Here is a 14290-nt window from a genome sequence, read left to right as displayed (position 1 = left end):
ATGCCTACCAAGAGGTGAGTTTCACGTCCCTCCCTTATCAAGGCCTCGCCCAGGAGGAGCCTGTAGGCCTTTTGGCAAATCTCAAAGGAGCCTCTGAGGAGGCCTTCCAGTGTGCTTAAAGTAGATTAGTGATATTTAATCACCTTTGTCTGTGTGGTGCAGAGGTCCCCAGAGTGGTGCACAAAGGTGCTGTGGTGCCCGCCAACACCTTTTCTGGTGCCCACCAAGTGTTTTTTAGAAAGTGGAAGGGTCCAGGTGGGGTTTCCCCCAGCTCATGTAAAGCCAGGTTAGATGCCCACAAAATGAAGACAGACACTACCGGATGAGGGTTTCTTAGCTGGTGGTTACTGCATAGAGTTTTCAAGGCAAGAGACCTTCGGAGGTGGTTTGCCATTGCCTGCCTCCCTGTGGGCTGAGAGAGTTCTGAGAGAACTGTGACTGACCTAAGGTCACCCAGCAGGCTTCATGTGGAGGAGGGGGGAATGGAACCCGGTTCTCCAGATTAGAGTCTGCTGCTCTTCACCACTACACCATGCTGGTTCTCTTAGCTACCTTAATTTGTATATATACTTACGTTGTGTGTATGCAAGAAACTATTCTTAATACGTTCGTTTAGCAAGTCACAGAGTTCAACAGAGCTTTTGTCTGAAATGTTAAGAGTAACAATCAAGAGTTATGCACAGCACCACTCATTTTGTGGTTGGCTCTGTCTCCTGCAGCAGCCATTTTGTGGCTGCGACACCATCCTGTGTCAGAATTCCAAACGGGCTCAAAAAGGTTGGACTCTTGGTGGGTTGTCTTTCCAAGTCAAGGCAGCTTGTATAACATATTTAAAACAAATAATGGCTGTAAAATCCAGTTTTAGAAACAAAGGTCTTTCTCAGTGAGTAAGCTTACTAAGGAAGAAGAAGAGGAGTTGGTTTTTATATGCCAACTTTCCCTACCTTTTTTAAGGAGAATCAAACCGGTTTACAATCTCTTTCCCTTCCTCTCCCCACAGGTAGGTGAGGCTGAGAGAGTTCAGAAAGAACTGACTAGCCCAAGGCCACCCAGCAGGCATTATATGTAGGAGTGGGAAAACCAATCCAGTTCAATAGATTAGAGTCCGCTGCTCGTGTGGAGGAGTGGGGAATCACACCCAGTTCTCCAGATTAGAGTCCACAGCTCTTAACCACTACACCAGGCCGGAAGACCTGTAGAGATGATGTTAAACATACTTTCTGTGGGAAGGGGCTTTTCAGTTTAGGGGGTGCAGCTGGGAAGGCTTTTACAAAAGTTCCCCACTGTTGTGCTTCTGAAAGGCTGGATTACCTCAAGATGGCCTTCCTGAATGATTTTAGGAATGGGACAAATTAATATGGGTAGAAGAAGAAGAGTTGGTTTTTATATACCGACTTTCTTTACCACTTAAGGGAGACTCAAACCGGCTTACAATCACCTTCCCTTCCCCACAACAGTCACCCTGTAAGGTAGGTGGGACTGAGAGAACTGTGACTGGCCCAAGGTCACCCATCTGGCTTCCTGTGTAGGAGTGGGGAAACAAATCCAGTTCACCAGAATAGCCTCCGCCACTTATGTGGAGGAGTTGGGAATCAAGCCCAGTTCTCCAGAGCAGAGTCCACCGCTCCACCTATAGCTGATCCTACAGGTACCGCCCCAAGCCTTTTGGGGCTTTGAAGATTTCTAACTACTGGTTTGAATTGGGTATGGGAACAAACTGGAGGGCAGTGTTGTTAACACAGTATGGATTGTCTTAACTGCAGTAGGCCCCTGTTAGTTTTCTGGTTTCTACACACCAGTAACTAGCACTTTGGATGTCAACGTGTTTCCCTCCCCCTTCATAATTTTTCTTTTCTTAAAAGTGAAGGGTGAAGGCTGTAATTTGCATGGGAGGGGGTTGTCACTCGTTCTGAACATGGAGTACAAACATATAAATTTCTAGATTTGGCACCCGATGGTAGATCCTTGGTTTTTAAAATCTCTTTCCCAGTGACCACAAGGACAAGAAAACTCCCACGGAGGATGAGGGGGGTGCTGACTTGGCCATCCGAACTCGCAAAAGGAAAGCCGATGTTGCAATTGTAAGTGCAAAGTGGTCGGGTCGTTGATAGCATAGAAACATTTGAGCGAAGGGTGTCATTCTGGTGCAGCTCTTCTGCCTTTATTTAATTTGCTGCAGATTTTATCCACAGGTTGATTGAGTTGTGTTTTTTGTTTGTTTTTAATGTAGTTTTTACACGATCCAGATGAAGAAATTTCTATACTGGAAACGTCCAAGAAGAAACAGAATGAATGCCAGGTAGTGCTTTTGGTGTTTGATCAGTGCCTAATAATGCTCTAATAATATGGTTTCTTTGAGTCTTAGCTGATAAAATGTTCTGCTTAAAATGTTGAGCTTGTACCTGTTGCCTCCACCCTGTATTTACCACCCTCTCCTTGCCAAGCCAGGAGGTTCAAGAGGAATCTTGTTAACCACCACAGTTTTCTTAAATAAGAGCGGCTTCTTGATCTTGTCAGTAACCACAGTAAGATTCTATAAAAAATAGAAGACAAAAGTACCTTGAATTTGTTTCAGGCTACCTGTTCATTTCTTGACCATGCATGTGGGGCTGCATGAAACACCATATTTTGGTTTGAAAACGAATCTGCAGAGCCCTTGTGAACAAAGCTGAAACATGGCCGACATGGCAAAGAATATATCTGCTTCATTCATGCAATAGTGCTCTCGACATTAGTTTAAACTGCAAATGTAAGTGCTCAGGAAATACAGTAATCCAAAATGTAGTAGGTCAAAGGGAGTGGCTGTGGCTCAGTGGAAGAGCCTCTGCTTGGCATGCAGAAGGTCCCAGGTTAAAACTCAGGCATCTCCAGTTAAAAGGAACAGGTAGGAGGTGATGTGAAAGACCTCTACCTGGCACCCTGCAGAGCTGCTGCAAGTCTGAGTAGACAATACTGACCTTAATGGAACAAAGCTCTGATTCAGTATAAGGCAGCTCCTCTGGACGTGGTAAGCTGTCCTTCCCTGGAGGTTTTAAAGAAGAGGTTAGATGGCCATCTGTCAGCAATGCTGATCCTATGACCTTAGGCAGTTCATGAGAGGGAGGGCATCTTGGCTACCTTCTGGGCATGGAGCAGGGGGTCACTGGGTGTGTGTGTGGGGGGAGGCAGTTGTGGATTTCCTCTATGGCCATTTTTGCATGGTAATTAGCAAAGCATTCCAGGCTGAATTGCCCCACATTTTTTTTTTAATTTTGCCCGCTGAACCGTCATTCCGGAAGTCATTACAAAAGAGCCCATTTAACGCAACCTTTGCTGTTTGCTGCAAAGAATCCCCCTCAAGGAACCATGCAAAACAACAGAGGTGTGTTAGCTATGCACGTGCTAATCACTATGCAAACAGGAACAATGGAGCAGGCGAGTGGGGGCGTGGAATTTCTCACTGGGGGTGTGGGGGGGAGATAGTTGTGAATTTCCTGCGTTTTGCAGGGGGTTGGACTAGATGACCCTGGTGGTCCCTTCCAACTCTATGATTCTATATGCGTCCCCAATTCTGGCCATGACTACTATCATAGCAGATGGGGACTGCCTTTATGGGCTTTGCTCGTGGCAAATTCCTGTTTCAGTTGTTAGTCAACCTGTAAATTTTTAACTTCATAAACACCCACACCTCACGGAGAAGACATTTCCTTCCAATTTGTCCTCTTAACTTGAAATGAATTTCTCAGTTTTGACGAGGAAAGCTACTTAGCTTTCGCTCTGATATTTTCCTTCCTTAATCTGACTCTTGTGGGTTTTCGTACATTGCGTTTTTTAGATTTACAAATAAATTGTCCTGTGTCCTCGTACAAGAGGATAATGTGTGACTGGAGGAAAGTGTATTTTGTATCCATACCATAGAAAGAGACAGGTTGCCATTTGTATCTCTACTCTAGATAGAGAGTCAGGCATCAAGATATTACATGACAACAGGTTTTATGGTTACCGTTATGGATTTACTTTGTAGCCTGCTTTTCTCACTGATAGTCAAGGCATAAGACAATGCAATCAACTGCCATGAGGCATACAACAAGCAATGCAACACAATCGTGTGAGTGTAAAGGAAAGGGAGGAGAGAAATGGGCCTCAGCATAGAGCTGTGCCATGCTTACGGGTGTTACTTAAAGAGCCAGCGTGGTGTAGTGGTTAAGAGTGGTGTTTTGGAGTGGTGGATTCTGATCTGGAGAACCAGGTTTGATTCCCCACTCCTCCACATGAGCAGCAAAGGCTGATCTGGTGAACTGGATTTGTTTCCCCACTCCTACACACAAAGCCAGCTGGGTGACCTTGGGCTAGTCACAGATCTCTTAGAGCTCTCTCAGCCCCACCTCCCTCAGGGTGTCTGTTGTGGGGAGGGGAAGGGAAGGAGATTGTAAGCCGTTTTGAGTCTCCCTTAAGTGGTAGAGAAAGTCGGCATATAAAAACCAACTTTTCTTCTTAAGTAGAATCACTATCTTCTGTTAGATTCTTACACAGCGTTTCCAGTTGTCATCAGAATGTCATCAATAGTGTATAAACTCAAACAGCTACGCGGTTAGGTTCCCAACACCCAATCTTTGTACACATTAAAAAAAAGGCTAAGTTGTGTAAAATGTATTGGCTGTACAGATCATATTCAGAAATAATGCCAATACCACAGCCATCTGTTGCTATTCAGAGAAAGTGGTAATGCCGTAACATATTATACTGGTTATTTTGTAGGTGAATGTTGCCAAGATTTTGATAGCTCAATAGAAGCTCTTAATCTATAGCATAACACCCTCTGCTACTCTGGTACAAATAGATACCGGTATTGGCCATTAATAAGAATGGGTCTTATTTTAGGAAGCAGCATGCCTAGAAAAAGTAAGAGGTGTAAGAATAGCACAAGTTACATTAGTCTGCAAAGGAAAAAGAAAAGACCACCAACACCCAAAACTCTTCCACTGAATGGTTTACCTGATGAGTGTCCTCTGTACACCAGGTAGATGGCTAAATCTCCACTTCACATACCACATGCATACTGTTCGCTGGTGGCTTCAGTGTAACATAAGGCTGAAGTTTTAATTGTGAGGCTGTTACCCTTTTTATGTGATGAAAATGATGGTTATAGTACCCAGCTGGTGGAAGCAGAGCGTTTCATCAAGTGCCTATCTGGCTCTCAAGACAGTTACGGTGTAGCTAAAAATCTCGCCATGTTTCCTGTTCTAGCTGTGATGATGTTGAACTTGTAAAATGCTACTTGTCCATTAGAATAGACGAGTGGGGGACCTGCAAAGATTTGCAGGGGGCATTTTCATTTCCCTATCCTCCACTATTTCTTCTTTCTCTTCCCTGAAAGCCCCCCTTTTCTGCTTCTCTCCTTCCCACCCACCAGCCAGCCTACCTTTATCTCCCCCCCACCCCGTTCTCAGCTTTCTCTCCCCCTCTGGAAAAAGCCTGGCCCAGTTATGCAGTGTCACCCTGGTCGCTGGGCCCAGTTATGTAGTGGGGAACCTGCAAGGACTTGTGAGGAGCACCTTACATTCCCCTGTATCAACCTCCCAATCATTTCTCTCCTCCTGGCAGCCCCCATATCTTCAACTTTCCCTGTTTGCTTCTCTCCTTCCCATCTTCCAATGAACTTCTTATAAGCACCCCCCATCTTCAGTGATAGTGATCATGACTCTTCAGAAAGCAATGTGAGATGTAAGCTGTCATAGAGTCAAGCATGGTGGTCCTTAACATCCTTCCCCTTTCTTTTCTCTTCAATAGCCATCCTCTAAGTTTGATGCACATACCTACATGTTGATCCCCACTCCGGACAAAGACGATGAGCTTGGAAGTCCGAACTTCTCCTCTTTCATGCACCAAAGGCTTGTTTCGGCTAGAGCTTCACCATTGCCAGTATTGGGGTAATGCGTCTTTCCTCCATTTTATAGTCTTAATGTGGTGGTGGTCTCTATTAAAGCTAGATTTAACGGATGTTCCTTTCCCCCCTTTAGCTGGGCGAATAGGGACGAAGTATGGAATAGCATGATCAACAAAGAACAGACATATGTGAGGGATAAGCAGTATATGCAAAGGCACCCTCTCTTGCAACCGAAAATGCGGGTCATTCTCCTTGACTGGCTAATGGAGGTGAGTTTTATCCCTTGCTGATGCTTGGAGCGAATTATTTTGGCAGCCGACTGGCCCCACAAGTAATCTGGGTGTGTGTGTGGGGGGGGGGGGGAAGACACGTCGCAAACAATTGAGGTTTCGGTTCTTGTAGGTTATCCGGGCTGTGTGACCGTGGTTCTGGATAACAGCCCGGATAACCTACAAGAACCAATGAACTCTGACCGTGAAAACCTTCGACAATAAATTGAGGTTTCCCTTCTATGAATAGTTAAAACATCTACTATCTGAGGATAGAGTAGGGAGCTACTGATTACTTACACCTTGTCCTCGGCTGTCTAAGTGCAAATGCCTTGTGGTGACAATTGCTAAGACTTAGGGCTAGATGAAGCGAAAGCTGCTCTTTTAACATCAAACCTGAGCTGTGTAGCAGAGGGGAGAAGGGAGGTCATTTTACCTCCCTTTTCCTGTGGTGTAGGGGAGAGTTTTAAGAGGGTAAGAGTTGTAGTTGCGGGATGTGTTACACATGCTCTTTAGAGCGCTATAAGATTATAGGGTTAGACAGGCTTCTTCTGGCCCTCAGCGTTTTATGGGTCCCGGAGGGCAATGAACATTTTTAACCCTCAAGGTTATTTTTAACACCCAGAGATTCTACAACACATGCAGAAACTCCTGTTTATCTTTGGGTAGCAGTGGTTAGTTTTTATTGCCCTCCCAGCAGACACAGGGTCACCATGTTAAGGAAGAGCCTCCCAAAGGAAATAAGATGATCAGAGTCTCTTGCATTTTGGGGGATTTCTAAAACAAGACTCTGCAGAAGAACCTTTGGCTTCTCGAGATGATTGTTCTGTAGGCGTCTTGAAAGATGGTGATTGAGTTCTTATTTTGTTCTTTTTTTTTGCACTGGTTGTTTTTCTTCTTCCTCGAGTAGCGGTTGAGGGACACTGAATTCCTCTAAAACAAAGGTTTAAGATACTCCATATTCTAATAACTCTATGGTTAATCAGGAAAAATACTTGGAGCATTCACTGAGCAACTCAAGCGTGCTGTTTTGTACAGCAAGGGATAAAAAATATTTATTAGGATAGCAAAATTTAGTTATGCTGTCAACCAGATGAATACAGGTATCATTTGTCTTCTGGGAAAGCAGTCCTGCAAAATGTAAACACGGATTGATGCAGAGGCAGAATAACATTTTCTGTCTGTCTGCAGGTTTGTGAGGTCTACAAACTCCACAGAGAGACGTTTTATTTGGCACAAGACTTCTTTGACCGGTTCATGGCAACACAACACAATGTTGTAAAGACACTTCTGCAACTTATTGGGATTACGTCTTTATTTATAGCTGCAAAGCTTGAGGTGAAATTATTTTAGTGTTACAAGTTTATTTTAAAAGCTGAAAAATGCCCGGTAAATATCTTGTAATAGTAATAAATGTTTGTTGCGTGTGGCCAAAGGCCAGTACAAAATGAATATCTTGTAAGTAGGTCACATTTAGTTTAAACATGGCATTGAAGCAAATCCTGTCTACTTTGTTCTACTTCGTTCACCTGTTTCTATATGTTGCCATTGTTACACAAAATGGCTTCCTGACTGGGCTGTAATTTATATAAGGACAAAATGTATGCCACTCTAGGAGATAATTAATTAATTTCCCGAGGGGTGTCAGTTCTCTCGTAGACTTCTCTTTCTAGACTTCAAATGATCCCTTGCTCTTTGCCCTATTTGGGAGAAACCTAGAACTCTGGGGACCTTTTTGAATTGTGGGAAAGGGGGGGAATCTTCTGATGCTGTCACTAGGACACAAATGGGTGGTGGTGAGGAGCTGCTGTTTACCAATTAAAAATTCTCAACATCCGGTTATGGATTTCCCAGCCTTTTGTCTGGTTTGACCCTAGCATTATTGAAAATCATTACTTGTTGAGGCTGGAGCCTGGCTGTGGAAAATTAGAAACCACTTCTAGTTACATGCCAAGGAAACCCAAGCTGTCACTATAGTAATGCAATTGTAACTTCTAACCTCTTTGAGACCTCTCTGGATGAGCCTGTTTTAGGTGTGCCACATATGAATAGCTAAATCATCCAGGCAAATTTGTATTTTCAGCTAAAGCTGTATTTAGGTGACCTTTAAAAAAGTTTACCCTGCTTTTCTGTACAAAGCTTTTTTGAATTATTTTTGGTGTGTGTGTGGAAAAACATACTTAGGAGTTGCCTGTCTGCTTGAATCACCACAGGCAGTATCAAAACGTGTAGAAAGAACAGTAGGTTGGATCCACTCAGCTTTTCCACAGACACAAAAAGGTGAAGGAGCAATTTTTGCCAGATTCTCCACCTCACTGCAGCCCTTGTACTGCATGGCTTTTTTTTTTTTTCCCCCCACATGGATCCAGCGATCCCTGGCTTAGCTTTTAAGGGATCAGACGGGGCCCTTCTTCTCCCTCGCACCAGTGGGAAAGGCAATAGGTTCCAGCCGAATATTTTTTCAGTTGCTGAAATCGAATAACCCAATGCAAGATGCTGGACTTCTTCTCAGGGATCGAACCCTTTTGCTGGACCAAAAATTTCCCCTATTAGTGCTGGCACGCTGGCAGAGATGTATTGATAGGTATTAAAATATTTAATGCATAATGTTTACTATATGCGTACTATCTAATGCTTGCTGCACTACTACAACGCTAAAGTAAGGCCTTGCCCCCCTGTATTTTTGTCATTTCATTTGCCCTCTCCATTACATATGCAAATAGCCAAAAAACACTTGTTGCTGCAGCCGCTTCTAGCACCAAACAGACAGCAAAGCTTATACTCCTGCCTACGATGAGAGGAGAAGGGTCAGTTGAATCCTGTTCCAGCTGGATAAGAACAGAGAGGTGTAGCAGTAGAAAGGTGGTTGCTACTGTGAACGTAGGAAAAACGAACAAATATGGGCTTGGAAACTGGGCAAGAAGATGTGTTTTTACACACAAACTTCAGTGATGCTTGCTTTCTTTGTTGGCAATTTTGACACAGCGGGGCATGATCCTTGATGACTGATTTGTGCCTCTGACGTGAAGCTGCTATAGTGTGATGCTTGCACTGATTGACATACCAGGGAGGTTTCCTGAGCTTCGATCGATCAGAATAGTCTTGTTACCCAAAATGTAGACTGCAATAGTTGTCATCATGCCTGGAACCATCTGGCTTTTCCGTTGCTGTAATTCTGAATGCAACTGACAACATATTGATGTCTTCTTCGTATTTCAGGAAATCTATCCTCCAAAGCTGCATCAGTTTGCATATGTTACAGATGGAGCTTGTACAGAAGATGAAATACTCAGCATGGAACTCATTGTTATGAAGGTAGGCTTGGTTCTTCACAAGGCTTTTAGTAAGGACCAAAAAGGAAGTAACTTTATGAAAAGTGTTTTACTGTTCTTAAAAGTAGCAATCTCTGTGACCCTATTCAAAGGCTTTCCCAAGCCACTCAGTTCACATGTTGCAGAAAGCGTATAAGTGATGTTGGAAGTGGAGTGAGCTATTCCGGGTTTGGGAGTAGGTTCTGGATGAGCAAAGGAGTTTTCTTTTGGGGTTTTTTTTTTTTTTTTTACAAACCATTCTGCTTTTCCAGGCTTTGCTGGACTTGGCCTAGGAGAAGAAGTGTAAGACATGCTTATAAATGCACGAACATGGCTTTAGAATGGTCAGCTCCAAAGTTTATTTGTTCAACACTGTTATAAAAGTTGCACGAGATGAGAGCTTGCCACAACAGGCCTTGTGATTTTTGTACGAAGGCTCTCCATTCCAGTTATCGAACTCATTGGCTGTTCTCAATCGTGTTTGCAGAATGGCTTTAGGTCCTGAAGAATTCCACTGATGCTTTTGCTTCATAAGCCCTGAGAATTCTTTAATTCAGGATTGGGGTGAAAGTATCTTTTAAAAATAAGTACTCTTGATTTCTGTGCATGTTTTTTTTCCTAGGCACTTAATTGGAATTTGAGTCCCCTGACAGTTGTATCCTGGCTAAACATATACATGCAAGTTGCCTACCTAAGTGACATTTCTGAAGTGCTGCTACCACGATATCCCCAACAAATATTTGTTCAAATAGCAGAGGTGAGAAAGAGGGGGGTCTCTTCTTAAGGTGATATGAAATGCTTAAGAATTGCCTTCTGCCAACTTTTTCCCCTTCTTTGTAGCTTTTGGATCTTTGTGTGCTCGATATTGGCTGTCTGGGATATACATATGGCATTCTAGCCGCTTCTGCCTTGTATCACTTCTCTACTTGTGAGCTGGTGCAGAGGGTTTCAGGTAAGTTGCCATTTTTTCCCCCCAACTTGACAGCTCTATCTAGTATGCTGCCAGAGTTGAGTCTTGACTTTACAAACGAGGTTTCCTTTCTTAACTTTCTAGGTTATGAATTGTGTGACATAGAAGAGTGTGTGAAATGGATGGTTCCTTTTGCACTGGCCATCAGGGAGGTGGGGAGCTCAGCGCTCAAACATTTCAGAGGCATTCCTGAAGAAGATTTGCACAACATACAAACGCACATAAACACCTTTGATTTGCTGGTAAGCCTCATGCTGTGCGGCCTGCTAGAGGCAAAAGTGATCTTGTTGTAGAGCTTGAAAATGTGCCCAAGCAAGTGAATTCCATTGTGTGTGCATACTCTCAAAATGCAAAATGAGAGCTGCCTGGGCTGCTGGCAGAAGCTACCAAGAGCCACTGTGGGGAGGAGGAGTGGCACAGTGGCAGAGCATCTGCTTGGCATGCAGAAGGTCCCAGGTTCAATCCCAAGCGACTCCAGCTAAAAGACCAGGTCGTAGGTGATGGGAAAGGCCTCAGCCTGAGACCCTGGAGAGCCACTGCCTGTCTGAGTAGACAATACTGACTTCGATGGACCCATGGACTAATCCAGTATAAGGCAGCTTCGTGGGTTCAGTGGTTAGTGTCAGACTATGCCTGGAAACACCTAGGTTCAGGTTCCCACTCTGCCATGAAGTGATCTTGTGCTGTTTTTTCTGACTTACCACACAGGGTGGTTATGAGGCTAAAACAAAGGAGGGGAGACCCATATATATCACTTTGCATGTTTGCAGAAAAGAGTAGAGGTGCAGCATTCCACTAGAGGAAGGGAGAGAGAGAATGCAAATAAAGATGATAAAGTGATGATTGATCTCTGATTTGGTCTGGCTCGCTAGGGTCTCAGGCTGAGGTCTTTCCCATCACTTATGACTTGGTCCTTTTAGCTGGAGATGCCAGGGACGTTGGGGCTGTCTAAAATGTTGGACTTAAATACAAATGACCATTTTCAAATCTAAACCCTGCTCTGTAGATACTAAGAAATACTTTTCTATAGATCCTGGAGAGCTGTTGCCAGAGTATGCAATATAGTAGTGATTCAGGTGAACCAGTGGCCTGGCACAGTAAAAGGCAGTTGCATATGTTCAAGATACAAAAGATAGAGGGGAGTGTGCATTTGAATGCATGCCCTTGAAAGGTGTGTTTGGCTGTCCTCGTAACACACAGGCACGAAAGAACAGGATTGGGTTCGGAGTCACGTATTTAAAAGGGCACACATAATAAATAAATACGCACACATAAATGGCGCACTGTAATGCATATATGTGTGTAAATGTAGGCATTTCACCTTCGATGCGGCATTTGTATATCTTGTGTTCTGGGATTTCTTAAGAGGGTTTCTCCTGAAACGTAAGAAAACACAAGCCTTCTGCGCACCTGGGTAACCTGTATCTGTGGTGTCAAATGTTCCCTCTTGGCAATTCTTCTCTTCTAGGATAAAGCAGAAGCAAAACAGGCCGTGCTGGCTGAGAAAAACCGGACATCGCCTTTGCCCACTGGTGTCCTCACCCCGCCCCAGAGTAGTAAGAAACTGTCTTTGACATCTCAGCAGCTGTGACCATTTGCAAGATGTCCAGACCTAAGGACCTTTTTGGCTGAAGTGCCTCTCTCTTTTTTTTGCCAATTCTTGGTTCTCCTCTATCAGGAGATGCTGCCAGTGACTGAAAAGCCTTATTAAGAATTCCTAAAAAGGAATTTTTTAAATTTTTTCTTTTTGTCCAATTTTTGATAATGGAAGAAACATGCATTACGAGAACCTTTTGTTTAATTGAACACGTCTTGAAAATGAACTGATCGAGTTCACCACCCACCCGAAAACAGGCGTTTGCTTGAATTGCTGCTAAGGAAGGTGATACTTGATGTGGTTATGGGTTGAGAGAATGAAGGGCTCTGCCCGCTGCTGCTTTTGAAGTTCTGAACGCGAGATGCTTCCGCTTGAACTAGCTGTGGAAAGCGAGCGTCTCTTCAGGCCTTGAGTTTACAGGTTGGTATGTTTTTTTAAAAAAAACACTTGGCATAAATTATATGATGTGTCTTGATTTTTAAATAAAATGCTATCCGCTGGGTTTTATGCAAATATTAAGTGTTCCATGTTTTTAAAAAACTCAAAGGTAGAAGAAAGAGCAATGGTTATGTTTCTCCTTGAACAGCTAAGAGAAGACATATATGCATTGCAGTGTTTCCAAGATTTACAGATTGCCTTGGGTGTAGCCAATTTCCAGAAGTGTAAACTGGTAGCAGGTCATACGGGGCTCTCCTGCATAACTGTCTTGATCCAGACTCTGTCCGTCTCCCTCGTCTTTCATATTTTGGTGCCTTTCTGAAAATAATGCTTCTATGGATTCTGGAATGCTCTCCACATTACCCTTGTTGCTGCTATGCTCCATAAAGCAGAATCCGTATGACAACTATAATACAATTAGTTGAATTCCAAAAGCACCCAGTACTTAAAGAGGTTGCTGCTGCATTTCTGCTTGATATGCCGCTGCGGCCACACAGTCTTCCAATTGGTCTCTTGAGGATGGGCAATCACCTGCATCAGGTGTGATTGGATCACTCATTCCTGCTGCAGCAGAACGGCCTGCCCCACAGAGGAGGCTGCTAGCTGTGTCTCTTCCTGAGTTACTAGTCTGGGCTTAAATGGCCAGGTTAGTGTGACAGGCAGAAAAATGAGTCCAGAAGGTCTGTACCGGGAGCTTGGAATTCTTCCTTGTAACTATCTAAAGAGAAACCAAATGTCTGAATGAAGTTCCACCTGTTGTAGTCTAGAAAAAGTATACTTCAGCTTTCAAAAATTTGGGATTCTCTGATTCTTTTTGCGTTTGGGTTTGCATTAAAGATACCACTTCTAGCATTTTTCCCTGCAGTGTGTGTGTGTGTTTTGCTGTCAAGTCACAGCTGACTTATGGCAACCCCTGGTGGGGTTTTCAAGGCAAGAGACTTCAAAGGAGGTTTGCCATTGCCTGCCTCCACGTCATGCCGCTGGAGGTCATTCATCCAACACTTGCCAGGGTCGAGGCTGAGAGTGTGTGACTGTCCCAAGGTCACCCAGCAAGTTTCCATGGCAGAGTGGGGATTCGAACCTGGGTTTCCCAGATCCTAGTCCGACACCTTAACCACTAGGCCCCCTGGCTCTCTTTCTCTGCAAATAGCCGTATCCAAAAGCACATCATGAGGAAATCTTCATAGATCTGTTTTGGTCTAGTTTTTTATCAAGTACATGTGGAGACAAACCTTTAGGGTGAAATTCATGATACTTTTTCAGTAATGAACTACCCGCTTGAGGATATCCTATAGAAACGGACTCATGTTAACATTTCAGACTACGAATTAAATCAGTTGGGACTTTGAAAATCCTGTACTCCTATTTTGTATGCCTCCGCTTGGGCAATGAAAATTAATAGTCCAATTTATGGCTCACCACCTTTTTCTTAATGTTAGCATAAAAGACACTTAAAGGCAGTATTTATTTATATGTAGATTGCATTCCTATGTGTGAAAAAAAGACAAAAAAATTCATGGTGGTGTTTTAGTTTATCCCAATTGTTATTAGAGGCCTTTCAGCCATGTAAATAAACTTGAACTCCTGCATGGCCTATGGCTTAGATGTTTGTAAGGTGATGTCTTAAAAAAAAACAACTAATCAAACTTTGGTCCTCAATGTTGTAGCACCTAGCAGGTGGTTTGGCATGCCGCTTAAAGCCCTAGAATCACTACCTGACCTAACAACCATCTGCATCCCAAATAGGCTTTGTTAGTATGCCACAGCAATACATTTTGAGCAATCTTTCCTGGCTGACTGCATGCATTTGACAATGCAGTGAGTGGACAGATTCCTGCA

At 43.6% G+C, this 14290-nt stretch overlaps 1 protein-coding gene across 1 annotated transcript; it reads left to right on the top strand.

Moving 5' to 3' along the window:
• Positions 1-12007, top strand: CCNE1 (cyclin E1). The gene is made up of 11 exons (XM_056862639.1): positions 1-14; positions 1991-2081; positions 2231-2299; positions 5770-5909; positions 6000-6135; positions 7327-7473; positions 9355-9450; positions 10069-10203; positions 10287-10398; positions 10501-10658; positions 11885-12007. The coding sequence occupies exons 1-11, from the start codon at positions 1-3 to the stop codon at positions 12005-12007; spliced, it is 1221 nt and encodes a 406-aa protein (XP_056718617.1).
• The last annotated feature ends 2283 nt before the right edge of the window (positions 12008-14290 follow it).

The sequence above is a fragment of the Euleptes europaea genome, chromosome 17 (genome assembly GCF_029931775.1).
Source record: "Euleptes europaea isolate rEulEur1 chromosome 17, rEulEur1.hap1, whole genome shotgun sequence".
NCBI classification, from domain to species: domain Eukaryota; kingdom Metazoa; phylum Chordata; class Lepidosauria; order Squamata; family Sphaerodactylidae; genus Euleptes; species Euleptes europaea.
Note: the sequence above shows the minus strand (reverse complement) of the source record. Positions and strands in the feature narration are given on the sequence as shown.